Below are 27570 nucleotides of genomic sequence, written 5' to 3'. Positions count from 1 at the left end.
CCAGGTCCTGTTGAGACATCAGATCTTTTATCCTTGATATATTCTTGAGGTGATAGTAAGCTGACTTTGTTATTGTCTTAATGTGTTTTTCTAAGTTTAGGTCTGCATCATCACTACACCCAAATTTCTCGCCTGGTTTGTGGTTTTTAGATGTATAGATTGAAGTTCTCTGGTGACCTGTAATCGTTTTTCTTTAATCGTTTCTTTCTTTAACATGTGTTGCTTGTGTCGATCTCTTAGTTTTAAAATCTGACATACTCTTTTTTTAACTAGAAACATTTAAAGTTTTGCATATGATTTTTAACTTATCACATTCTGGCTTTCCCCCAACATTTTAAAAGCCTTTCATCTTTTTTTTTAAGCTAATTTAATTACCTATTGACTCTTTTAAATTAAAGCTAACAGATGAAAGATAAGCAGGCAAGCCACACTTTGGAACCAAAAGGAAAAATCACAATACCATTGGCAGTGTTATTCTATAATATAAAGACACATATTCACAATGCGTAAACACACCATCACCAAAAAACATACATTTGTTGCAACTGAGATCCCGTGTTTTAGAGAAATAAACATTGCATTGACAGAATGCATCTTTATGATGACCAGAAACGGGATGATTGCATGTTTGGGTTTGTAAATGGATCCTCTACATGCTGCGAGAAAGAAAAAAAAAGTAAACTGAGGGAGTAAGAAAGAGAATATTCTCGCTGCTTACTATTTGGAAGCTTACTCATGCTGGAACCTCAGGCGCCAGCGGAGCCTCGGCACCACAAACACGAGAGCTGGTAAACACTGACCAGAGTGAGTAGCCATCAAGCTCCAGGGTATGATATGGACAACAGATGCCGGGGTGTGGAAATGGGCCTTCAGATGGTTTTGGAAGAATGGAGCTATGATACCACAAAACACAATATCAGCTAGCCACCCAGCCCTGGGATATAAACACTGGCAGGGCCACAGACAGAGAAGCAACAGAGAGAAAGAAAGAAGAGTGCTTTTAAAGGGATTTCCACCATTATGTGGGGGTGGTATTCAGAAAGGGACCAGTGATGACTATGGGGCCATATACTATGACACCGTAAACACACATAATGGTCATAATGGCCATGGCAAAAACCTTGCATGGGAACATAATTTTAACTAATAGTATCCAAGAAAGTGGTGTTCCCCCAGAATTTTCTATCTGTTTGTCTGAATTCCTCTAAAATACAGCTTTTATATGTAATAACACCTAAAGTGAAGGTGGACAGACATTCACAGTACTAGAGTACGGACTTGAGTAAGAGACGCAGAGGGGGTTAGAGATAGAGCAAATCACAGCAGCTTATGCACCGATTCTGAACAATTTGCAACCACAATAGTGTAGCTGTATCTTGTAGAGGCTAATATGTATATATGTTTCTATGTTTCCATGTGTAGCTTTATTAGTAAAGGCACTGATAGTGACGAGAACTTAAGTGAAACTTTAACCCAACTCGTCTTGGAGTTAGGAGAGAGTGTTAGGGAATCTGCATACACTGAGCTTGATGAGTTCCTCAGAAAGGAAAACATCAACAAAGCCACGAAACTGGTATAACCAGCTGTATGTAAAGCAGTGGACCAATATTGGACCGATTGTTCCATGACTTATATTCTACCATAGGCCTCTGTCGCACCGGCCTAGAGAGGGTTTGGCGACAAGCTGGGAAAGTCTCGCTGTTAGGGAAAACTATATTCCCCAACTGGTTGGCAAGTCGTTGCTGGTTGTTGCTAGGTGAAATCAGTTGCAAGTTGCACTTCCCGTGGAGTCACTTAGAGTCTGGTCTCTAAGCCTGTCTTTAGCCATTAATTCATAGCAATTGCCAGTAACCACCTGCCAATCGTTCTGGGAAAAGAGATTCTACCCTAGCAACTGGTAGTTGCCAGATGGTCACGACTGGTCTCTACGGCTGTGTGACTGGGACCATAGGTGCTTCATAGAACAGACTTCAGTAAGTTCAGGAGTTTTGCCTCAGATGAACTATATTAGGATATGTATATGAGTACTATACCTTTAAGCTAGTATAAATGAAAGAATGCAGTGGATCTTATATTTATTTAGTTGTCCACTTTTATAAAAATTTCCTCTGACATGGAAGAATGAATTTCTATTGGAAGCTCTGAAAATATCTTGAAAGTATAAAAGTGTGGCAACACATAAAATGATAACCAGTGCTCAGTGAGCCTCTGGGCATGCAGAGACGCCACAGTGTGGAAATGGGACCTCAGGCAGATTTGGACTCATGTTTGCAGTGATTTGACACAACACGACTACATTCAGAGGCACATAACCACCGGTCCCTGGGTTATGTAAAGCACAGACACCCCGAAGTTGAAAACGGACCTCAGGCGTTTTGGATTCTTTAAGAAAGTAATCTGATATAACAGAACTACATTTGTGCTGTAACACACAAGCCTTAAGTCATAACTGCAAAAGACTAGCAGATGTAATTGTTCCACATGAGAAACCAGACTGAGGTTTGACTGAGATCGAGGAACACAAACACTAGAGGATGCATACTACTAAAACATAGAGTCTGCCAGCTTCTAACCACTAACCACTGAATGCTGGAGTTGGTCAGCTAATAGTCTAACATTCAATCTGAACAGCTTTGCTATGTCCCCATTATGCAGTCTGACATTGTTTCATACTGTTTGAATTTTCTCTGACTCTGAGTGGCAGCTTTGAATGGGAATGTGGAATTTGAGTTTTGACAATGATGAAAAGCATCACAGCTAGTAAAGAACCATTGCATTAGACCATTATATTGCACTGTTGGTCATATAACATATTATATACTGTAACATGGATGGAAAACAATCTACTAAATCTTATTGCACATTTTTCTTCTTTTGCTTGGCCACTTCTTTTAAGTACCACTGAGCGGGAATCACTTGGTGGTAAAGTACTGGGGCATCACTCTGTGGTGATGTGACCTTTTATATTACAGGCCTAACCACAGTGTAGCCACATCAAATCATCAGTATTACAGCAGTGGTTTCCTCGTAGTCTGTCATCCGGCATCTACAAACATTTTATTTGCGGGCACAATCCTGCTGTGGACTGAATGGTAACCAATAGCACATGGGAGCCATGGAAGGGCAGATAGAAACTGGGAAAGGTATTTATGTGGTCAGAAAATGGTTCGAGAGTTCTGCTAACTAAACTGTCTGAGACAAATGTTATTGAAACATTTATCATTGTTCAGCGCTTTCAAAGAGAATATGAATTGTGTTCAGATTCAGATCACAATAACATTAAAAGGCTTTTATTTTCAGGGGCATCACCTTTATATTGAGAGACTTTGAACACTTACCTGGTGGTACTATGAAGATGCACCAAAACACCTGCCGTAAATAGTGAAAGCAGTGTTGGTTTGGAAAGACTGATTTCGACAATAAAGTGTTATTTTAAAATGACAGTGTGACAACATTAGTGTTTATAATCACAGACACTAAGAAACTGCTTTGCATTAAAATGCAAACATATAAAAACCTCTTTTTAACCCACAACTGCATGAAGTTCGTGAAGCTTTGAAAGTTTAAAACGCAGCTTTTGCTGTGTGTCCAATTTAACCCTTTAATATCTTGGCTATTTTTTGAAATTCCCACCTCGACAAATACAAAACTGAGCCACTGTTGAGTCAAAAATCGAATCTTAATTTTAAGATTAGACTTAACTAACTGTTACGGGGTCATTGGATCAGATTGGGTTTGCCGTGTAATCTCGCCCTTCGGTGATCTGGGACATCGCAGAATACATGCTGTCATGCCGGCCATGCTTGTTGTCTTTTTTGAGATCTTGCAGTTCCAGCAAGAGAATGTAAACAGATGCAACAAAGTATTTTGCCAGACCAGAAGAGAAAACAAGAGACGGAGCTAAGCACGGCTTTTTGCACAGACCATCACTGTTCTAATCTAATGAGCTTCATGTTGTATTGCAAAGAAAATATATATTTTCTTACTTCCTTTATGTCTATTTATTAGGTTTTGTTGCACTGATGTAACCGGAGCCTTGTCGTCTCGTCTCTCTATATGCTGCACTGGATATAGCAGAGATGACAATAAGAAGTTTACTTTGACTTTGATGTTATTAATGTATTTTTTCTTGTCACCTCCGGCTGAAAACAGCTAAATAAAAGGACAGTGATCACAAAAACGTCATAGTGTTATCCTTAGTTATGCTGCAATAGGTGTAGGCTGCCGGGGGATTCTCATGATGCACTGAGCATTTCTTCTTCAGTCACCTTTCTCAATCACTATGTGTTAATAGACCTCTCTCCATTGAATCATACTTCCACAGCATGTCTTTTGTTCTGTCTTCCTTCTCTCACCCCAACCGGTTGTAGCAGATGGCTGCCCCACCCCCCCGAGCCTGGTTGTGCCGGAGGTTTCTTTCTGTTAAAAGGGAGTTTGTCCTTCCTACTGTTGCCAAAGTCGTTGCTCATCTTTGGGATTGTTGGGTTTTTCTCTGTATAGGGAGTGCAGAATTATTACGCAAGTTGTATTTTTGAGGAATAATTTTATTATTGAACAACAACCATGTTCTCAATGAACCCAAAAAACTCATTAATATCAAAGCTGAATGTTTTTGGAAGTAGTTTTTAGTTTGTTTTTAGTTTTAGCTATTTTAGGGGGATATCTGTGTGTGCAGGTGACTATTACTGTGCATAATTATTAGGCAACTTAACAAAAAACAAATATATACCCATTTCAATTATTTATTTTTACCAGTGAAACCAATATAACATCTCCACATTCACAAATATACATTTCTGACATTCAAAAACAAAACAAAAACAAATCAACGACCAATATAGCCACCTTTCTTTGCAAGGACACTCAAAAGCCTGCCATCCATGGATTCTGTCAGTGTTTTGATCTGTTCACCATCAACATTGCGTGCAGCAGCAACCACAGCCTCCCAGACACTGTTCAGAGAGGTGTACTGTTTTCACTCCTGGTAAATCTCACATTTGATGATGGACCACAGGTTCTCAATGGGGTTCAGATCAGGTGAACAAGGAGGCCATGTCATTAGTTTTTCTTCTTTTATACCCTTTCTTGCCAGCCACGCTGTGGAGTACTTGGACGCGTGTGATGCAGCATTGTCCTGCATGAAAATCATGTTTTTCTTGAAGGATGCAGACTTCTTCCTGTACCACTGCTTGAAGAAGGTGTCTTCCAGAAACTGGAAGTAGGACTGGGAGTTGAGCTTGACTCCATCCTCAACCCGAAAAGGCCCCACAAGCTCATCTTTGATGATACCAGCCCAAACCAGTACTCCACCTCCACATTGCTGGCGTCTGAGTCGGACTGGAGCTCTCTGCCCTTTACCAATCCAGCCACGGGCCCATCCATCTGGCCCATCAAGACTCACTCTCATTTCATCAGTCCATAAAATCTTAGAAAAATCAGTCTTGAGATATTTCTTGGCCCAGTCTTGACGTTTCAGCTTGTGTGTCTTGTTCAGTGGTGGTCGTCTTTCAGCCTTTCTTACCTTGGCCATGTCTCTGAGTATTGCACACCTTGTGCTTTTGGGCACTCCAGTGATGTTGCAGCTCTGAAATATGGCCAAACTGGTGGCAAGTGGCATCTTGGCAGCTGCACGCTTGACTTTTCTCAGTTCATGGGCAGTTATTTTGTGCCTTGGTTTTTCCACACGCTCCTTGCGACCCTGTTGACTATTTTGAATGAAACGCTTGATTGTTCGATGATCACTCTTCAGAAGCTTTGCAATTTTGAGACTGCTGCATCCCTCTGCAAGATATCTCACTATTTTTGACTTTTCTGTGCCTGTCAAGTCCTTCTTTTGACCCATTTTGCCAAAGGAAAGGACGTTGCCTAATAATTATGCACACCTGATATAGGGTGTTGATGTCATTAGACCACACCCCTTCTCATTACAGGGATGCACATCACCTAATATGCTTAATTGGTAGTAGGCTTTCGAGCCTATACAGCTTGGAGTAAGACAACATGCATGAAGAGGATGATGTGGACAAAATACTCATTTGCCTAATAATTCTGCACTCCCTGTATGTATTATTGTAGGGTCTACAATATAAAGCGCCTTGAGGCAAATGTTGTTGTGATTCGGTGCTGTATAAATAAAACTGAATTGAACTGAGTAGAGACCAATGAACCTGTTTGACATTAAAATTATTATGACCAAAAACTTAAATCCTCTATTTATTGAAGCTTCAAGTAAGAACGGCCTGTCCACATAGCCTATTTTCACTGACAAATGTAACAATCAACTGTCATATATTCAACACTGCACGGTTTAGCTAGTGAGCCACTTTTTGCCAATGTGTTAATTACACTATTCAAGTCAACAAAATGACTTTCACTGAGCAGAAGTAGGAATTACAATAACAGATACACCTGAAAAAAAAACAAAACAAAAAAAACAGAGACTCTAAAGTTATCACCCATGTTAAAAGTAATATCTGCTACAGGCAGAAAGCTTGTGTGAGTGAAGAGAAATAAAGACATCTGATATTGTCTCCCTCTCTTTCCTTATCACAGAAATAACAGCGAGATATAAAAGTTTCTACTTTTATATCTTGTTAGACATTCATTAGTCTGTTTCACACAACCTGGACCATTACCATAATATGAAAACACATCACTCACACACCCTCTCCTTCACATTTATGGCAACATAAAACAAACATGCTGTAAGCGTCCGCATTCACAAACAGGCTGACTCAAATACAGACGGAAGAATACATCCACACAGCACTAATGATGTCTGAACACACCAATTGTTACTATTAAAGTCAGACCGAGTTGTGAATGAATCATACTATAAAAACTGAAACGTTCCGCGAACTGAGACTTTAATAAGCCTCACGTCTCTGAAAACATATGCACATAGATAATGGATGATAATGAGTTAGGGGACAAAGATTTAACAACTGATATCAAGAAAGTGTCACCAGTTTCATTTGTACTTCATAGCCATTTGAGTTTCGCACAGAAAATTCATGACTTTTGTCAAAATTAAAAGATAAGACGCATATTAACCAGACCTCCTCAATACTACATGTAACGACAGCGGCATACAAAAAGCACCATAACTAAAAGACTGTTTAAAAAAAGAAAAAAAAGAAAAAAATAGAAAAGCCAAACAAAGTTTTACGTGGCTCTCTCGCGCTCTCTCTTCCTGGAGTAGCGGTTTGATGTAATAGTGAGTAATAACACCATTTCTGTGCCAAGGGCAGGCGCAAGGTCCCATCATGTGTGCGTTTTAATAGCAACACATTAAAATGGAGCAGCTTTCATTCTGGGTTCAGGACACGTAGGGCTTTCGTGACCACAGGGGCTTCAACAAAGGGAGCTGACGCAACGGCCTATCAAAGTTTGCCGTGCCTTGGATCTCCACAGGTGACACGACTGTCTTCACGAGTTGACAAGATTATGCTCAAAGAAGCCGCGCTGCTTTTCTTCGCAGGCGATTTTAGAAACTGTATATCACTTGGAGGCAGTTTCGATCAGAAGACTTTCTTTTGGCTGTCGCTGGTTGCGGCTGGTTGGCATTGGAGGCTTCTCACCCTTTGTCTTTCCAGTGATGTCTCGTGCAGCACTGCATGTGCTTATCCTTACTTACTTTGAAGTCTCACATTTGCATCGGTGGAATCAGTGGACTTAATTATCTTCAGAGCAGAGTTACATTTCAGTTCAAACAGCAAGTGAAAGATAAAAGTTTTAGTAAATGTTTTTTCGCCTACTGTACACCTCAGGAAATAACGTGAGAAAATACAGATCTCTCTGCTGCTGCTTTGACAAAAAGCATTATGACCATCAATGAGTCAAAAGTGTAGTTTCCACAGTTCCTCCCCTCAGAAGCTTTTGTCTTTAATTCTATAACTTTATTTTAAAAAAAAGTGAAATAAGTACTTGTAATTCTAATGGATTGAAGATCATTAAAGACCGAGTGCGTTGCAAACAACACAAAATTCTGGATTTTTCCAATGCAAACTTGTTGTGTAACGTATACACACATCAAAAACGTTGTGGGGTTTTTTTTTTCTGAATAATATCATCCCCAAGAAACACAGGGTGAAAAAATTAGTTTGAGGCAGGGACCCAACACTTTCTCACTCCCAAAGCGTAAAACATTTTACGCTAAGTGACAAACCGTTGATATGTTACACTTCTGGGCACCTGACACGTTCATATATTACGAAATCAGAAAAATCAGGAAACAGGAAACTGCTTGGAATGAATACAGAAGAGGATTAGGGTCACTGGAAATAAAAGTGGGAACGTCTTTTTTTTTTTCTTCTTTTACAGAATTCTGAGAAAAAAATCAGAGTTCTAGAAAAGAAGAAAAAAACTAGATGTCCCATAGTCCCATAACCCGGCGTGTGGCATAAGAACGTGGACGGTCACCTTTCGCGTTCCTCAGGAACGCCGCGGGACTTGACAAAATGTCACTGTATTACGCCTCGGGAGTGAGAACGTGCTGAGAGACCACATCTCAGGAAGTGGAGAGATCCTTTCAGAGACCCAGAGCGACGTCTACCTCTGTATCTAAACTAGTATTATTTTACTATTGCCATATCATTGTATATTTAGCACGGGAATGTCTTGAGCCACAGCACACCTGTAAATTGCAGCGGTCTGACTGGTCAGATCTGTTTATTCAGATCGGAAAAATCGGAAAAATCAAGCTTTTTTGAAAAAAAAATAAACGCAGCAAATTTGTCCATTTAATCCAAAAACAGCTGCAAAAACAGGTGAGTTCAAAGATTATTTAAAAAACACAAACTTGCGTCCTTTTTAAGCTATAATGTATTATTTATATATTAGATTCATTAAAACACTGCTACACAATGAAAATTCAAAAATGAGGGCTAAATCATTTTATCACGCTTAAAATTCTCCTCAATTAAGGTGCTGTGATACGAGACCACAACTCAACCAGTTTAAAGAACTCACTTCTTTATTAAGGAAAAAAATCATCAGAGGTGGTTTCTATTAATTTCCAATGCAGCATCATTGTTAGTTAGTTATATTAAAAATGTTTCTGTTATTTGGAGCACACTCAGACTCATGTGAAAGGTCACCAAGCTCATTCCTGTCTTTCCATGAACCTGGAAACTTTTTCACATTAACTGTAGAAAATGTGACCAATGAGTCTGAGTGTGTTGCATTTTATTTCAGTTTTGATGCATTTGTGTGGGAGGGTGTCAAAAAAAAAAAAAGGCTGAATGTTTTTAATTATGTGTGTTACTCACACAGAGTGGATCAGACACCTGTAGAGTAATAGATGCCATTTACTCTCACATTCTACACTACAAAATGCTAAATGACCCAGTACTCCACAGTCAAGTACAAAGTGACAACTGTCAAAAAGCAGCTACACACAGAACAGCCGTACAAGCATCTGAAAGTATCCTAGCATGCTCTCTCACACATACACTATCTGTATATCTCAAAGCCGGTCATGTTCACAGTGGGTGGTACCAACTTTTAAGTGTGCAGCCTTAACAGGCAGACACACTTACTTACCTTGGTGATCTTGGGGTGGGTGCAGCGGCTGTTTCCAGATGTGGCGTGCATCCACCCTCCACCTTCTGCCAGCTGGAGGGGGAGGTGGGAATTGCCTCCTCCGGTGCACTCCTGCCTGAGGGAACACTTCCTGTCCTGAACACACCAACCGCACTCAAACCTGGGGTTGGCCTTCAGGCACATACCACAGCTGTCCCGCAATGCCCTGCACTTGTACAGGTGAGCTGGTGGAGAGACAGAAACATATGCAATAGGATTTGAGCTGTAATCAAACATTATTGTAAAGCAGTTGCTGTGAAGGATAAAATTATGGTCAAAGGGGTGAACAACAGTCATAATAATGGCTACCTTTGCTTGGTAGGAATTAATTTATGGCTATGGCATGTAAAGGTTTACACAAATGGCATGCTAGTCACCCCGTTTCCAAAATCAGTGTGAAAATGATGTTCTGTTGTCATTTTTGCTCATGTGTTTGAGATCATTATCCTGTTGCATGACCTACTTTAGGTAAGTGTAACTGTCAGACAGATGGCTTAACATCTGACACGAGAATACTGTGAACAGAGGGTTTATGGTCAACTCAGCAGCTGCAAGGTGCCCAGGTTCTGTGGCTGCAGAACACCACCGAGCTTGACAGAGGGTATGAGCTGTTTGTGCTGATGTGCTGTGTTTGAGTATTCAGGCCAAATATCTCCACTTTGCTCTCGCCTGTCCAATGGACGTTGTTCTAAAAGGCCTTTGGCTTTTTCAAATGCAATTTTGCAAAGTTAAGCCATGGTGACATGGTCTTTATCTTGGAAACCCTCCAGAAAAGCTAGACTTTTAGTTCTTTTTCTAATTGTGCTGTCTTGGATATTAAAATCTAAATTCTAAGGCCTGTATAGTCTGAGATATTTTTTTTTTTAGTTTCTCTGAGCTGCGCACTGCATGGGAGGTGGATTTGGGATTTTGGACATTTTTCTTGGATGTTTACAATGTTTGATGAATGAACGCATAACCCTTTTCAGACTGCAGCAACAATTGCTTCTTTCAGATGATTGCTGATGGTAACGCACACCACAATGCTCCAGACCAGCAAACTGCCAAAACTCCTTTTTATTTTTAACATACAGTTGCTTGTGTTATGACCCAGGTCATTGGTGCTGTGTGGTGCTGTTACTGGAAGAGGGAATGAGGCCAGCTACAAATTGGGACCTGACTGGGCCGGCAGCCTCTCCTACTACTTCCTGTTTCCAGTGAGCTGCGCGTTTGGGGCCCTTGTGGCGTGTGACAGAGCTGAGCTGCAGTAAAAACAGTTTAGAGAGTCGTATCTGGACATGGTAGCTGTAGGGGTGGGAAGCCGTTTCTTTTACAACCTTCTACCCGAAACTTTTGAATCAACCCGAATCGGGTTGATTCACTATAGGCAAGTTAGTTCTGATTCATTTCCAGTGTATTTTGTTTGTTGTTTTGGCCATGCCCACCCTGATGCTCGCTACCTGTCAAGTTAATAAAATGACTAGTCATTGTAAAGCTGTGGCTGTGTGATTTACTACTTTTTATTATTTTTCTTGTGTTGCACTCCAGCCCCCCCCCCCCCAGGCTGGTGTGTAACACTTGTGATTTGCACCATGTGGCTAAAAAAAACAAAAAGCATTGACTAACAATTTTAGCTTGTTTAAATTAATAGAAAAATATCTTTTAGCGCCAAGCTAGCTCACAGCCCGATTTACAGGCTTTTATGCTAGGCTAAGCTAACTAACCACTGCCAAATTTTTCATTTAGCAAAGGCAGTCTTTACCTAATTTTTTAATTTAAGGAGAAAGCACTCCAGCAGACTTCCAAAAACAATAAATAAATGCTTCGTTTATGTATTCCAGGACCCTACATTTATCTTATTGAGCAGGCTATCTGTCATGTTTCAAATTTTGAGAAACGTTATATTCAGCATGATGTTCATGAAATATTTGATGAACAGAAAGTTTTTTAAGTTGTTCATTTGAAAGAAAGCAGCAGTGGCAAGAAAAAAAAAAGCAATCAGGAGTTTCTGTGTATGAGGAAGAGAAAGAGCAAAGGAACAGCATAAATGAATGTTAATCACCCACACAACACCTAAAACCTTCAGTAGGTGATTATTACCACTCCGAGGCTGTGCCAATGAGAAAATAACTGTTTCCGCAGATAAATGGAGGGAAAAAAATTAACAAGCCACCAAGAGGGATATCACAGAAATTAATTCAACAGGTAATGTCTTCAAACGCCAATAGGGAATTGATAATTTGTTGTGTTAAAAAAAACAACAACACATTCCTCCCCAAACTCTGCAGAGTGGGGAAAAAAGTCATTAAAAGTAAAACTGAATAAATAAATAGATAAATAAATAAATTAAAACCTCAAACACCTAAGAAGTTGGAGGAGAGGGAGATGAAAGGAAGCAGGGAGGAGGATAAATTTTAGCTGTGCTTGTTAACAAAACAGCAACAAGGATTGTTATGAATTTAAAGATGGTGTGGGGCCCCGCGAGGCCGAGAGAATCAGAGAGAACACAGCGAGCCAAAAAAGGGAGAGGAAATGAGAGACAGAGAGAGACCTTATTCAACAGAGAGTGTGAGAGTCCATGCAAACAAGACAGCTGAACGTACCAGAAATGTTTTTTTGGTTTTCTTTTACTTCTGTTTTGTCATCTGCTTATCAGCATCATAATTATCTCAGTCGCTGCAACATTGTCAAAACCTGCCGGCAGGTTTGTTTGCCGTCACACCAGTTAAACAGATGAAGTGGAAAAACAGAGATGGGGGGGGGGGGGGGGGAGCACGAGAACATGTAACAAGCTCTTCCCGCCTTCTACTCTCTGTCAGACAGACAGCAGCCGGACTTCAAAGCGAGCCTCTTCCGTATCCATCTGCCCGCCTCGGCCCTCGGCTCGGCCTAATCTGATTAGCTACGGCTCGTCTTAAAAGTAGCGCGACGCTAATTAATCTGAACCAAATGAATGATTTAATTAACATTAACATCTCCACTTTACACCGGGGCAAATCTGGGCCGGCGCCGAGCGGCTCTGCCTCAGACGAATGACACGGCTCTGATTCAGGAAGAGGGAGACGGGGATGGAACTGGGAGGGATTATTAGAGGATGGAGAGAAGAAGAAGGGAAAAAAAGGAGGAGAACGCCTTTATGAAGACTGCATGAATGAGGACGGATTTAGAAAGCACGCTTTTAAGAAGCGTGCTGATGTTTGTGTTGTGTTTGAAGAGCAAACCGCTACCTTTGGATGCCTGCCTGCACGGATTCTCGCCAGGCACCACCACCTCGAAGTCGCAACAACAGGAACATTTGTGTCGAGTTCACACTGACATATACACCGCGTCGCAGATCCTTGGATTTCACACTCTCGGAGAAAAACGCCACTCCGTGTTATGCAAAGTACTCGCTGTGGCACACAGTCCCTGGGGCCCGATTCACAAGAGTTACCTGGATAATGTTTGCCATATCGTCAAAGCTGAATAATTGGATGTCAGAAACCCTATTATGAGTTTTATTCCAGGTTAAACCTGTAGAAACTTGTTAAAAAAAAAAAGAGAAAAAATGTGCTATGTTCATAATTTGCAAAAATGACCCCCTCCCCCCTCCAAATTCTTCACAGCTTACACCTGTGAAGTGTTTATTTTCAAAGAATCAACCATGAGCTGTGAGGAAATGTGGGAATTAAAGCTAATAATGGATTATGTAACAAAAGCAGAGATTCTAACCCTTAAATAGTAAAAGCAATGTTACATTTCAGTCCTTTCTATAATTGTATATATTTCCCACCACTCTAGTTGATTTCAAACTTGTGTATTTCTTCCTCTTGCTGTGGCGTTGTGGATCATGCTTTTTGCACTATAGACCTCAGTTGAAAACTGTAAACCAGGGCTAAAAAAAGCACCAGCTCCCTGCAGCACTCTAAGAAGTTATATTACATTATATTAATCATCTTTAAAAGTTTGTCTTTTGACTGACAGAAAACAGAATTTAGCCTTCGAGAAATGGACTTTTTGCTAACTGCATTAGGGATCTCCATCCGGCTACTTGCCCGCTGGCCTTGTTACCCACTGAATTTAACCGCACACGCTGGTTTATGTGAAGCTGGACTTCTTCATTGTCATCCACTGCTGAATGATGCAGTGAAAGGAAACACACAAGCAGATTTGATTTAAGACAACAGAAACACTGTGTACCAAAGAACCTGCAAGTATTTTAATCTCTCCACAGTTTATTACCGAGGCCTTTCAAATCCAAACAGCAACAGCTGCCTAGAAAAAAAAAATGGAATAAAACAATATTTCTAAGAGAGGATCTGTCATACTAATTTCCAGCATCATCTTTTTACTGTGGGTGGCTGAGGCTGGCTCAGGAGGAAGAGTAGGGCATCTAATCAGGAGGTTAGTAGTTTGTTCCCTGGCAGCTCCAGTCTGCATGCCAAAGTATCCTTGGGGTAAAAAAGTGCTTGTGTGAATGAGAGACGCTGTGTAAAGCTGTTAAGCAGAGTTGAAAAATAATAACCAGTCCATTTACTCTTAGACTCAACTAGAGTTGCTTTGCATGAGGCACAGTTCTAATTATCTTTGTGTTACAGTGAGCTTTACCAGAGCCCCTCAACTCATGCTCATGTAAAGCCAACCGGCTTTAAATCCACGTGAGCATCTACCAGTGTAAGCATATGCTGTACTAACACATCTGAAACAATTAGAACATGGTGAAGTTCATTGTTTTGTAATTTAATTCAAAAAGTAAAAAAAAACAAAAAAAACCCACTAAATTCTGTAGTCTACTTTATAACTAATCAAATTCAGGCTTGTGACAATCAGAAATCCTGTAGCTTCAATTATCACAGTATATGTTATACGAATAATTCCCAAGATCAATCAATATGGGGCAGGGATAGCTCAGTAGGTCGTGTGGTCACCCCATGATCGGAAAGTCGAGGGTTTGAATCCACTAAACGGCTACCCTGATGTACCCCTGAGCAAGGTACCGTCCCTACACACTGCCCCCCAGGCGCCTGATTGGTGGCTGCTCACTTCTTCAGTGAATGGGTTAGATGCAGAGAGAGTATTTTCCCCACTGGGATCAATAAAGTATGCATTATTATTAAAAAAGGCCTTACAACGATGTCCATCTCCTGAAAAGTATGTTTCTGTACTTGGTTGGAGCCTCAGTGCACTCCTACCTTCTTCTAAGTTCTTGAATAGACTTTATTGGAAAGAAGGCTGCAGCCCTCCCTGTTGCTTCAATACCTTGCTTGGATCACATCACACTTTTCACTTCCAGTAAACTTCATATTAATATACAAATATTCATATTAATATACAAATGCACTAGTATATGACAGAAACAACAAAAAGCATACCAGATCCATTTTAGCATCTATGCAATTATATAATTGTGGCTTAAAAACATTTACAATACATTAAGAGTCAAATGTCAGGCAGCACACGCAATCAAATATTTCACCTATAACCTTCCCAAAATCATGCAACTCCAGCGGTGAATACCCAAAGGTAACAGGTAACACAAACACAAAACTTTGATAGTTTGACAAATCTTAAATACACACAAACATGCTAACACTGTGGCCTTGCACAAACACAGAACCATCAGAGTTTTGTGTTACCTGTTACCTATTCAATGCTGGATTTACTATCAGCCTTTAGGATACATATATTACTGTAAATTCCTAAAAAAAACTCATGTCCAATGCTTAAAAATGTCAAAAACTTGTGTAAAACTAAAAGTCATTAAGCAAATAATCTGAATTTATACCCAAAATTTGAGCCGGCACAGCGAAGTAAAAAAGAAATTAATCAAGCATAGTGTTCAACAACTAAAACTAAATTTTCATTCAGGAATGGAAGTAAAAAACTGTAATTTGGCATCGCAATTAAAAAAAAAATAATAATGTGCTTTACTATTTTACAATTTTTTTCCCCGCTTTGTTGTAAAACGGTGAAATTTGAAAATCCATGGATAACAACAGTAATTATATTTTAGCATTCAAAATGTAATTTCAGTTAAAGAGTGTGCTCATACTGGTGGATTAACCACGATACAAACATAACAAATTATTTTGGTGATTACCAGTACAGTTAATTTAGGTCAGATTTGGCATAAACATACATCGGTTAATACTATATGGTCCAAACTCCTACTGTGTTTGAGACCTCATCTTAATTTTATTGCTGTAGTGACTGTTAGTGGTAGCAAATGTCATTATTACATTGTTTCTTCAGAATATGGATGTCTCAACAATCTTTATTATTTGATGGAGTAGCTCATTGCTCAAAGAGCAGCACCTGCAGATTCTCTGATAAATGTGGGTCTGTATTGCTTCCTTGACACTCTTCACAGTTAAAAAGTCATTAAATCTACAGTTAAAAATTACAGCAATGACTCCATCAAGCTGATTGGATAAAAATGCGATCATTTAGTTCATCGCGACAGCTACAATATTGCGCCGCACGTGCCAAACGCAGCAGGTTTAATCCCCGAGGAGGATGTCTCGGCACAGGCGGAAAACCTTAAAAGAGGAAATTTTAAACAAAAAAACACGGCACAGGCAGGAGAATTAGGTCGTGACCAATATGCAGCTAATTTCCGAGCCATCTGAAAGTGAATGGCACGTCTAACATCTGTCAAAAAGAGGTCAGATACAGCACAAAGGCTGCCAGATTAAAATGTGCAAGGGTGTCAGTTTTTTAAGAGCGAAAACAAAACGCGAGACAGAAAGCAGCAGAGAGGGTTCGTTCATCTGAGGCTGCACGTGCATCCGCAGCCAAAGACTGTATGACACACTTGAGAGCAAGACTTTTATTATCTTGTGTAATGGGACGTCTAAAATCATTAGCCTCTACCACCCAATATATTACACTTGATAAAGAATTTAGAATTGGTAATTGTTTTCCACTTCATGCACAAATAGCGATTAAAAATAATAAATCCCATCCCTCCATGTCGCTTTCTGTTTTTCTTTATCAATCCCTTTACTCACATCTACACCCCCACACCCACACCCCGCCATTACGTAGCGCATTTATCAACCTGTCATCCACCCATCGCTCTTCCTCTTCATCCTTTCTTCTGCCTATTGCGTTCTCCATTTGTTTATCTTCCTCTCTAACATCCATCCCTATTAATTTCTGCGTTGGGATGTTTGTTTGTTATCATCGCTATCCATCAATCACTCCCTCTGCCCCTCTTTTCTTCTTTTAAATCCCTAATTCGTGAACAGTGTTTTGCCAAACCACTGGTACACTTTCACCTTTCTCCCTGACGGTCTGTCAAAAATGAAATTGCAGATTTCTTACGGAGGAGGACAGCTGCGCACGCTTGTTGTTGCTTCGCAGAAAATCATTACAAGCCCTTAAACAAGCGGGGCCGATTCGTCTTCTTTCTTTTTTCTTGCAGTAACAATGCTTACATGCTTCCCCAAGGGGAGATGACAATAAAGGAGGAGGCGTCAGAGAAGCACAGAGAAGAGAAAGCTCTCTACCTTGAATGTTGAACGGGTTGTCGATGACAAAGTTTCCATTCCACACCACAGACAGGTCAACCGGCAGGTCGCTGATGTCGCTGCCCTCGTAGTCGTACTGCAGGGAAGAGAAAAACAAGACCAGGAACGCGTGAGAAATTGTTCTTCTATAATGGATTGAATGCAAATTGAGAATTGTGTGGGATATAGTGTCATCTGCATAGTGATTCAGCCAGACTTGCTCGTTGCAGGCAGGGAAAGAGCGAAAGAACGCACGCGAGCGGAATTCCATATCCGCCAAAACAGACATATTTCATGGATGCACGTAGAGAAAAACAAAAAACAGATGGGTTACAGTTGAACGGGCATGGAAGAATGCAGGCGGACGAGGGGAGGGAGAGAGGCGATGCGGAAAAGGAGAGGTGGTCAAAGACGGCAAGGCAGCCAGAAATCAAAGAGTGCTATGTGTGTGAGAGGACCTTATTCATTTACACATGAGCTAAGTGGTGGGATGAGGGTAAGCGAAAGATAAGATACGGAGCGGTGTAAAGTGAAATTGGCATTTCCAATTTGCTCACTGACACACTGGATTTGGTAGATGGAGCTCAGGCATGCTGTATGGGCAATGGGGCCTGAGACATGCGCACACACACACACACACAAACTTGTGATACAAACTGAACTTTTCTCCACTACTGTGGAGTTGATCTGCTGTTGTTGTTCACATCTGCTGGACAAAGTTAATAAACTCCTTTTTCTTAACCCCCCCCCCCCCCAATTGGAATTGCGATTGCTGCCGGGATTACTCTTAGCATCTGTTTTATTCCAATTCAGGACCTCATACTTGCTGTGGGGAGGAGGTTGAAGGAAATAATAATGTGATACTTGAGTGTTTTAAAATAAGAATAAAAATGCTGTTTTGTCGCGAAGAGCAGGTTTTTTTGCTAGTGTCATTTTTAAACCTTCTTAATCCCCAAAATTCTCTCCATCAAGGAAACACTTGTCCAGGCTTCGCTCTTGATCTTGATATCTAGTGTCCTTCTTCTCCATCTCTGGCCACAAGATTCCTTTTCTTCTGCTCACTTATAGACAGTTACTCCAGTTGTTCCGCTGTCTATGACTTCATCTACTTGGGGAAAGCTGCCAGAAGTCACTAGTCTTTTTCCAGATTTGGTTGTACAACCCACTATTCACATTTGCATCCCGAGGCTGACAGAACTGCAGAGTGAAAGCAATTAAAAGCTTATGGGGAACCAAACTAAATGCGAATGCGCCCTTGTTCTATGGCCACAACACTACATTGTACAATCAATGATACAAACTTCCCTAGTGTCCATTTAAGGCAGGCTAAAGACTGAATTTTGGGGTTATATGACTGCTTTACATTTACCTCTCAAAGACAATCTTTTATAAAGAGTAAGATCAATAACATACAAACATACTAACCTTTGAAATAAACAGATTTGCTTTGATAGAGTAGTCACAGCTTCAGTTATGCTTCTAATGAAAAAGATGAAATACATGGACAAGTTGAGGAAAAAGAAAAACACAAACACGGGGGGAAAAAAAATCAAAGGGAACATTGTAAGCAGCCAGAGAAGAAAAAATGTGGGATTCCTGGATCTTTATTGAGACAATACGATGATGTGATGAACAATGAACCAATGAAACCACAGGATTCTGGGAGGTCAACAGCTCCAGAGAGGAGAGCTTCAACCAGAAGCACTTCTGTCACAAAGAAAAGGCTGACTGAACATATTCCCTTCCCACTAGTTCAATGTGACCCTGACGCACCATGCATGAAGTAGGCTGTTGACTTTATTAGTAACACTATTACATCCCACTGGTTGAAGGACTGTCTATGGAAACCCAATGAAACCACACGACCCACTCGCACACACATCCCCACACACTACCTTTCTTCTCTCTGCGGCGTGGCCCCCATTAAACTTTAAGAGTTTCGACTTGTCCGCCTTCCCCAAAACACTGGGCAGGCTTGTTCCCTTGTCAGTCTCTGCCCACCCCGCTGCCTGCCACATCATGCTTTATTCATGCTGTCACATGGTTTAAAATGCTGACACAAACCACATTGTGACACCGTGCCACCCAGTCACACTGAGCATCACCCACTGTCTAACTCGCTTCCTGGGGGACGCTCCGGAGTCCCAGAAAAATGGTAAGCTGATTTAACGCTGAAAAAATAAGACAGGAGGGGAGATGGAAGCCAGGGGAGAAGAGGAAACACAAAGAGACAGAAGCAGCAGAGGAGGAAGCTAAAACCACTTTAGAAATAAAGTCATTAAACAACAGGTATGCCAAGGGCCTGCAAAGCTGAAGTTCATAAAATTTAGTAAATCAAAATGCGATTATGCACATTTTGCCATTTTAAAAACTGCAATTTAGCATTACTCACACACCCACACTGTAAAGCTAATGTCAATCCTGATATGATGTTTACAATATGAGGTTATCATGCTCAAATAAATAATGATATTTACTCGTTAGACACTGAAGATAAAGTAGAGCTGAATTTGATGGGACTGTCATCAGGTACACAGACACATGTGTTACAATGGAAAATAAGTGGACCAGTTATATTTTGGCCTGCTGATTGGACTAGATCGTTAATCAGGGGAGTTGTTAGGATTCATTGTTAGAGGAATGTAAATCAAATCAAATCAATGCTACGCTGGTCACAGCTTTTCTCTGTGGTTACGTGGCCTAACCTGACAAACTGCCACTGCGTCACGATACTACTGGGATCAAAGTTGGAACCAGTGATGTCAGTGGTTATGGGAGGGGCTACAACAGAAACTGATGCTTGTTCTATCCTTCATGATGTTCTTCCTGTAGAATACAAGCCGGGTGATGCATCAGCCTGTGTTAGCTATTTGCTGATATATCAGTAGCAACATTTATAATAGCCGATAAAATATATTTTTAAAAAGGACAGAAGAGATGTGAGAAACACCCTTCAACTTTGTTATGAATGTTGCATAGTTTATCCACCAGAGGGCACAATGCAACTTCCTTGGTGCTAACATGCATTTCATTTTCGAACACCACAAATGCAACAAGCAGCTGAGCTGGGCAGAAAGTAAATGAGTAATACAAGAAGACTCATGAATAATTGCACATATCAAATGTTAAAGGTAATCAATTTTTTAAAAAATGCCTCCATCAAAATATCAAATACTTAAATCACCAAATATCAATATCAGTTGTAATATACTACATCGCCTTGGCTCGTCTACAAAATTTATTGCCACATAATGTTTGATTGTCACTGTCTATATGCAGGCTGCCATCAAGGAAGAACTGGCAACCAACCTGCACCACAGTGAAAACCAGTAAAAAGAATAACTTAATAAGAAATTGGTTTTATAACCTAATAAACATGTTTTTCCTCAGATAAATCAAAATGCTTGATTAACAAAAAAAAAGAATGTCAGAAGTTAACCTGCCCTCCAAATGACTGTTTTTTACTTGTTGGCAAAACATCACATTAATTTGATCATAATTCTTACAAAAAAAAATCAAAACCACATTCTTGGCTTCACGAGGAATGTGAAGAAATGTACACAGTCAGATTATTTAAGTAACATGAGATAAGGTTTAAGCATGTAGCTGACTCTTCCATCTCAGATTGGTGGTACTGCTGCTGCCAGAAACACTGGTGTACTGGTGGAACCCCATATGTGAAAGTTGCTCTTTCCCTACTGAGAGGCCCCTCTGCTGGCCTACTGTCCCGCCTTTCCTCCCCTGAGTGCACAGAGCTGCTGGAGATGAGTAATCAGACTCATTACTAAAGCCTCTGGCCAGCTCCTTCATGTCACTGCATGTAATTAATCTACCTGAGACAACTCTCAGTGTAGGTCCCCCTAGGGAGGAGAGCAGAGGAGAGGAGGAAAAAAGAGGATGTGGTAGATGAAAGTTAGGTGGATGGAGAGAAGCTAAAGAGCAGATAAGGGGAAAGTGAGAGGAGTGGTATTAGCAACGGAGAGCAGGGATTAACAAGGACACAAGGGCAGCAATGTAGAGGCAAAGAATAAAGAGAGGAAAGGCGATGAGAGTCAGTATGGGTTGACAAGTAGAGGAAAAGAAGAACAGGTGGGGGAGTAAGAGGGAGAGAACAGGGGCAAAAAGAAAAAAATTAGTAGAGGACAGTGGTAGGAAGAGAAGTTTAACCATGGAGGAGATAAGGGACAAGAGAGGCATAGAGAGGAGGATGGGCGATGAGAGGGGACAAGGGAGGGAGGGGAGGTGACAAGAGGAGAAAAAAGAAGAGGGAAGGGGAGGAGGTGTAAAAAGTACAAGGTGAGCACAAAGCCGTCCCTGGCCTCATTACAGTAACACACCAGCCTGGCTCAGGTTCATTCGTTATCTGCTTCTGCACTCATTTATTCTCTTGCTACATGAATCGTCTCCATGGATTGCATGTCTCTATGGATTGTATGAATAGATATGGGCTGTGTGTGTGTGTGTGTGTGTGTGTGTGTGTGTGTGTGTGTGTGTGTGTGTGTGTGTGTGTGTGTGTGTGTGTGTGTGCATGAGAGAGAGAGGGAGACCAAGGGAGCATGCGAGCGTCTGAGGAACCGAAAAGTGCCGATGTTAACGAAACAGAGCAGCTGGCTGGAGAGAGGGGCAGAGCTAGAAAAAGCAAGACATGCACACATTTATGTGTGTGTGTCTGTGTCCATGTGCAGGTCACACTCATGTAATTAGTCATGTTGAAGGATACCTGAGTATGTGTTAAAAATATACTACTAGTGCACACACACACACAGACACATATACACTCAGCAAGTCCTCCTTTACAGTTCTACCCAATTTAATACGGGATTATCAAATAATAATAAACTGCATATGTTTAATTTTGGCTTTTGCACTGAAGAAAATAGATACCGCATCCCCTTTAATGGATGATACAACTAATTTCCCCAGTATTAAGATCACAGAGAACGTATGGTATACAGGCTACTGTAAACACTGTGTGCATGGAAGTGCAGTTAATTAGCGTCAGCAAACACGTTTTATCACAAATGTAATGGTGACCTAATTACATGCAGAACAAGAACAAAGTAAATGTAGGCTACTTAAGAGAGAGAGAATACACAGGAACAACAGTTATACCCAGCAACCTGACAAAGAGCGAAGCAGAAAAAACAGACTAAATAATCACTAAAGGAAGATGGATAATAAGGCACAGGAGAACTCAGTCAAGACCATAATGAGGGTGGGGAAAGGAACTAAGCAGGTATGTAAAAGCAAAGAGAGCCACCTTCAAAATAAAACAGGAAGAAACTGAATGACAAAGTCATTTTAGACAAACCGTTGAATGCAGATAGTGAGGTCACAGAAGGCACTGAGAAAAAGTAACCAAAACAGTAACTCAAAGGGAGAAAAAAGCTAAGGATTATAACAGAAACTAGGGATAATATCTTAGACCTTGAAAGTGAAGACTGCTCATCACTGCCTTTGTCCACTTTTAAGGCTCTGGCTGTCGGGCTACCCATGTCCATGTTGTGGTAATGTTCTTTCTGGCTCAAAATTACTTTAAATCATTCATGAGATATTTTTAAGATACGTTTGACAGATTAACGGCCAACAAGTCATTTACAAAAGGTTAAATATGGCCAACAGTTTTTTGGCAATTACTGAAAATCACTTCATGGCACAACTATTGGTTTAACATCATGCTGGGTTCTTTGCTAGCTTTGTGTTAGCATGCTACCTGTGCAGATGCTTGCTAATAGTTGCTGTTGTGATAGCAGGATAACGTGGTCCTTTCTGTCATTGAGCCAGTTTGCACTTTTTTTTCATAGTTTGCTTGTTTTTTCATGCAATAAAAAAACAACAACAACAACAACAGCAACATCTAAATAGCCACTCCCAAAACGTTTAACACCCCTCCACCATTGTTGTCCTCCCTCCACATAAACTGAAATCAGCTTGTTGTAGCCCAAGTGTGCAGGAAGGAAAAGACACTTTTGATGTTTTTGGTTTCTTCCGACCCACTTGCCGTGTAGGTAACTGTCTTGCAAGTAACGACATAATTGTAACTAAAGTGTGATTACTGAACAAAACGGGTATATGTGTGTATGTTCATATATATATGTGTGTGTGTGTGTGTGTGCGCATATATATATATGTGAGGTACTGTATATATATTGAGGTTAAAATAGCTATTACCAATATAAAATCAAGTTTGTATCCGTACAGTGAATTGTTTAGTTGTCATCTTTATTTAAAAAGTATTTCTCCTCAAAACACAAGACATTGTGCATTTTTTCTTTATCAAGGTGTTTTTATGTAGCCAAACTAAGCTTTTTAGGCATACTCGGGCAACAAACAATATGTTGTTTAATTTATTTTGTAGCAACATAATAAGTGGGAGGAACTGCCAACTAGATGAATATTTTCACTGCTTGGAACATTACCTTTTACAATAAAAACAATATTACTGAGCACAGAATCATAGTAATGCCCTGCTGACAACTGTTATAGCCTGGAGTTTACAATAGTTATTGTAGGATCCTGAGGGGTGCATATCAAGGAGGTTTGTGGAGGTTGAGTAGCCAGTCCCATGGAGCTGTGTTTTTCAGTTAAACTGCACCGTTTGTTTAATGACACAGTGCTTTACTCTTAGTTAAGCGTGGACAATTGGGTGTTTTAATGTTAGATTATTTTACCTGTGACAATATGGGTGCAGTAGGTTTACAGATTGTTGGTTTACTCATTACTGAAGTGGGGGTTTTACACAAAGCCCTGCCATCTTACTGAACTTTGTCTAGTGTAACTCTCCTCTTTATTGTTTTCATTCAAGTTGAAAGTCAGAAGTGATCCAATTTGTTTTTCACTGCATCCAGCACAATAACTTGAGCTGCAACTGCCAATTATGGATCTCACTTAAAGTTATGTGAAAATTAAGAAGTAGGTGTTTGTTAAATTTGAAACTTTTGTAAGTGAAGTAGATCTAACTCCAAAAAAATAATCAGAAAAAGATTAAAAATAAAACTTTACTTGCATTTCTTTTTACTGAACCCCTCCAAAGTGGTTTAAAATAATATAGAGATCTAAATAACAATATATAATCTGCAAAAATGAACAAACTAAGTAAGCAGTAAGTTAATTACATACAAATACTTTATTTTGGAGTGCTTTATACTTATCAGTTTTAAATAGGAGGTAGTGTTTAAAAATCTTTTATTATATTCCATATACATATATGCATGTATATTCTTACTTAAAACATAGCATGTATTGTTATTGATTAGACCAGGCACTACTTGTCGAAAAATTGACTACTGTATATAAAGCAATAAGTACTACGGTAATATGGAGTGATATAATGGTATTAGCAATCACGAGACAATTTTTCTCATATAGGACTTTTATTTTTGATTTAAGCATATTTTACTATTTTACCTGTGTGAGATATTCAGCGCAAGTTTTTAGGTTGAAACAGTTTATTTCCATACTGCAGTATCACTACTACTAAAACACCTACTCTGCCACTCCTTACAGTCCTCTGTGAATGAAGGACACACCCATTACTTTTCCAAAATGTGATTAGCTTAGCAAATTAGTTGCATTTCAAAAATATTTTTACGATAAACCACTGCAGGACGAAATCATTACACTACATTGCACTGCAAAGGTATTAGCTGTGCACTCTATAACAGGTTTGTGAAAGTTAGGAAAAGTCTCCCCCTCTCTTACGGCTAGCCCAATTTGTGGACCGTGAACATTCAGTTGAACACAGTCTGTCATCCTCCCAAAATTTACTGTGCTGCTCAGAACTGTGCCAGATGCATATACTTATAGCAGGAAGATAATACACACAGCTATACACACACAACATTTGATAGCCTATGTGTGTCAGTGTAATAAATCATGTAAAGCAGGTTGCTGGTTGTTGCTGATGCTACAGTCTCTGTCTGCTCCACATGATTAGGAAGAGGATCATGTGGAGAATCTCCATATGTCTGCTTCACGTTAGGCTTGCAAACCCCTGGGGAGGCTCTGTGTGTGCATGCGTGGGTGTGTGTGTGTTTGCCCATGAACAAACCAGTAGGTATCCTCGCAGCCTGCATGCATTGCACCTGTGTGCGAATGTGCACGCTACCATGTGTTTTCCTGTGAATATTTCAGTGTGCACCAACGCATACTGCAGGTCCCTCATGTATTTGAGTATGCAAGTTCAATGTTTCAGTGTTTGGTGAGGGGCTAAATAATGCACAAAGAGACAGTAAGATTGAATGGATGAGTGTACATCTACTGCTGGCTAATTTTCTCTGTGATTTATTACCCTCTACTACCCCAGTCACAGCCAGCTGTGATACATATACACAAAATCCCTACAGAGAATACTGGAGACAATGCTAGCCGGAGTGCAGGTTCTCAATCACAGATAGATCTTCTGTTTGGTGATTCTCTCTATTTATGTTTCCATTCTCATTTTTTTCTATGCAATCACAGTAAAGCAAACCCCACACACATTTACACCTGGAACAAAGACAACACCTGTGTGTTTAAAAGTTATAAATTTCATGAAAGTTGTACCACGACATATTTCATTATTAAAATATATCAAATGACTTTATGTGTTGTGAAGGAAAAGCCACAGATCTCCCCAGTTATGTGCACTTTAGCTGAGCCTTTTTACTGTCTTTCAGCATGTTGTTTTAGTTCTATGCTGGGGAACGCTTCTGTTTTGGTTCAGCCCCTGTGCATTAATCAGCTGTACCTTTAGTAATGAGATGGCTTGCCACTGGTGCAGTACCCTGAAACTCCTCAGTCACACAAGAAAAACAGGACAGCAACTTCTTTGCGACTAAGAAAAATCAGTGATTGCCATGCTGGTACTGCCATTGTAACACTAACAGAGGGTATTGGCACTGCTTTTGCTTTGCAATTGTAATTGCAGTTTGTAAATTGAATATCATCGTAGAACAACTGATCAATTCAATCTATACTCACATGGGAATAGACTGGATTTTGTAAAGCTATTCTAGCCTTAAAAACAACTCAGAGCTCTCTGTATCTTAAATCTGGAGCTACAGTCAACTTCAAATCAATAACTAACCTAACATGCATGTCTTTGGACTGTAGGAGGAAGCTGGAGAAAACCCAGCGGGCAACTGGAGAACAAAAGGATCAGGAAGACTGAAGGCTGTCCTTTATCCCTATATCTAAGAGTGTAAGCATGCAGATATTTTACTAAGGCTATATATAGTTTGCCATACCAGTTTTGCAATGACTTATTTTGTCAAAGCGAGTTTGCGACATTTAAACTGCCACAGCTCCTTAAACAGTTAACACAGCTGTGTGAGTACAGTACTGTTGAGCTGAATAGATATGTCTGAAAACCAGCCCTGCATGGCTGAACAACTTTGTAACCAATCCCTATTGTCCCAAATGTCCTTCCACCTTCTGCTGTTCTAGTTACTCTCAGCAGTTTCACTTTTTCACGCCTCATGATTTCCTTTTCTTTCAGAATTACTTTCTCAAACATGCACATCTTTTATATTCCAAATACATCCTGTCTCCATCTGTTTCTCCCTCATTTGTTTGTTTCCCTTTAGTCTGCGTGCTGAGCTTAGTCCTCTGTCTCTCTTTATTCTTCTCGCTCCCCTCTTTTCACTTCCTCCATCAATTTGTTGCATCGTCATTGTCTCCCCCTAATTCCCTCACCTCCTCTTTGGCTCCCTCATTCTTTGTCTTTTTGCTTCCTTCTTTTTCCATTTGCCGGGCCGGCGCATGTGTGTTTGAGTGTGTGCGTATGTTTGTGTCCGTCAGTCTACCGCACCACTGCAATTCATCATCATTTTATCTACAGCTCCCTTAATTGGATCCTATCACAGTCCCACCTGACGAGCTGAGAGGCGGGGGGGAGGTGGAGAAATGGAGGATTCCTCACTAGGCGCGCGCGCACACACACACACACACACACACACACACACACACACACACACACACACACACACACATTTCGGCCTCCTATGTCTAGCTTCATCAACAGCTGCAAAGTTGTGTTGAGACCTGTATTTTACTATGCTTCCTGACTCTTCCAGAGATACCATTGAGATTTTTACAACACATTAAAGTGCACCGAGGAGTGAAAAAATAAATGCATGCGGATAAGCGCTACTTGTGTGTATGTTTGCGCGTGTGTGTGTATATCCATGTGGTTTTGCCAGTGAATCATAGTTTTGCTGAGGAAAGGTCTCTGTCCTCCAGAATCAGCAACTCTCAGCAGCAGCAGTAGTGGTGTAGTAATGAACGTATCCAAGTCTATCAAACACTAGGGATGCAAACTGCTATTTCCTGGAGTAAGTGCTGGTTTCAGAGGTGTGGGAGGCTTTCAGAACACAGAGTGAACAGAAAAACCATAACAGATATCCATCCTATTTGAACAACAAAGAGCAGCGATGTTTATTAGAGCTAAAAATGTGAAAATAGTGGGGTCAAAAGTTGAAGTGTGTACCAGGCAATTACCCAAGTACTAACCAAGTAATAGCTCGGGACATTAGGTAAA

General features: G+C 40.4%; 1 protein-coding gene across 1 annotated transcript in view; it reads right to left on the bottom strand.

Moving 5' to 3' along the window:
* LOC146684456 (plexin-A1-like) overlaps positions 1-27570 on the bottom strand; it is a 314632-nt gene that overhangs the window by 80578 nt on the left and 206484 nt on the right. Inside the window, exons 11-12 of the mRNA XM_085444381.1 lie at positions 17052-17148; positions 9544-9767 (exon numbers count right to left, since the gene is read on the bottom strand). Of these exons, the coding sequence (XP_085300507.1) occupies positions 9544-9767; positions 17052-17148 (321 nt within the window). The remainder of the gene's footprint in view (positions 1-9543; positions 9768-17051; positions 17149-27570) is intronic.

This window comes from Copadichromis virginalis, linkage group LG20 (assembly GCF_057382275.1).
Source record: "Copadichromis virginalis isolate Kocher_CV1m ecotype Utaka linkage group LG20, C_Virginalis_male_GT1.1, whole genome shotgun sequence".
Lineage (NCBI taxonomy): Eukaryota > Metazoa > Chordata > Actinopteri > Cichliformes > Cichlidae > Copadichromis > Copadichromis virginalis.
Note: the sequence above shows the minus strand (reverse complement) of the source record. Positions and strands in the feature narration are given on the sequence as shown.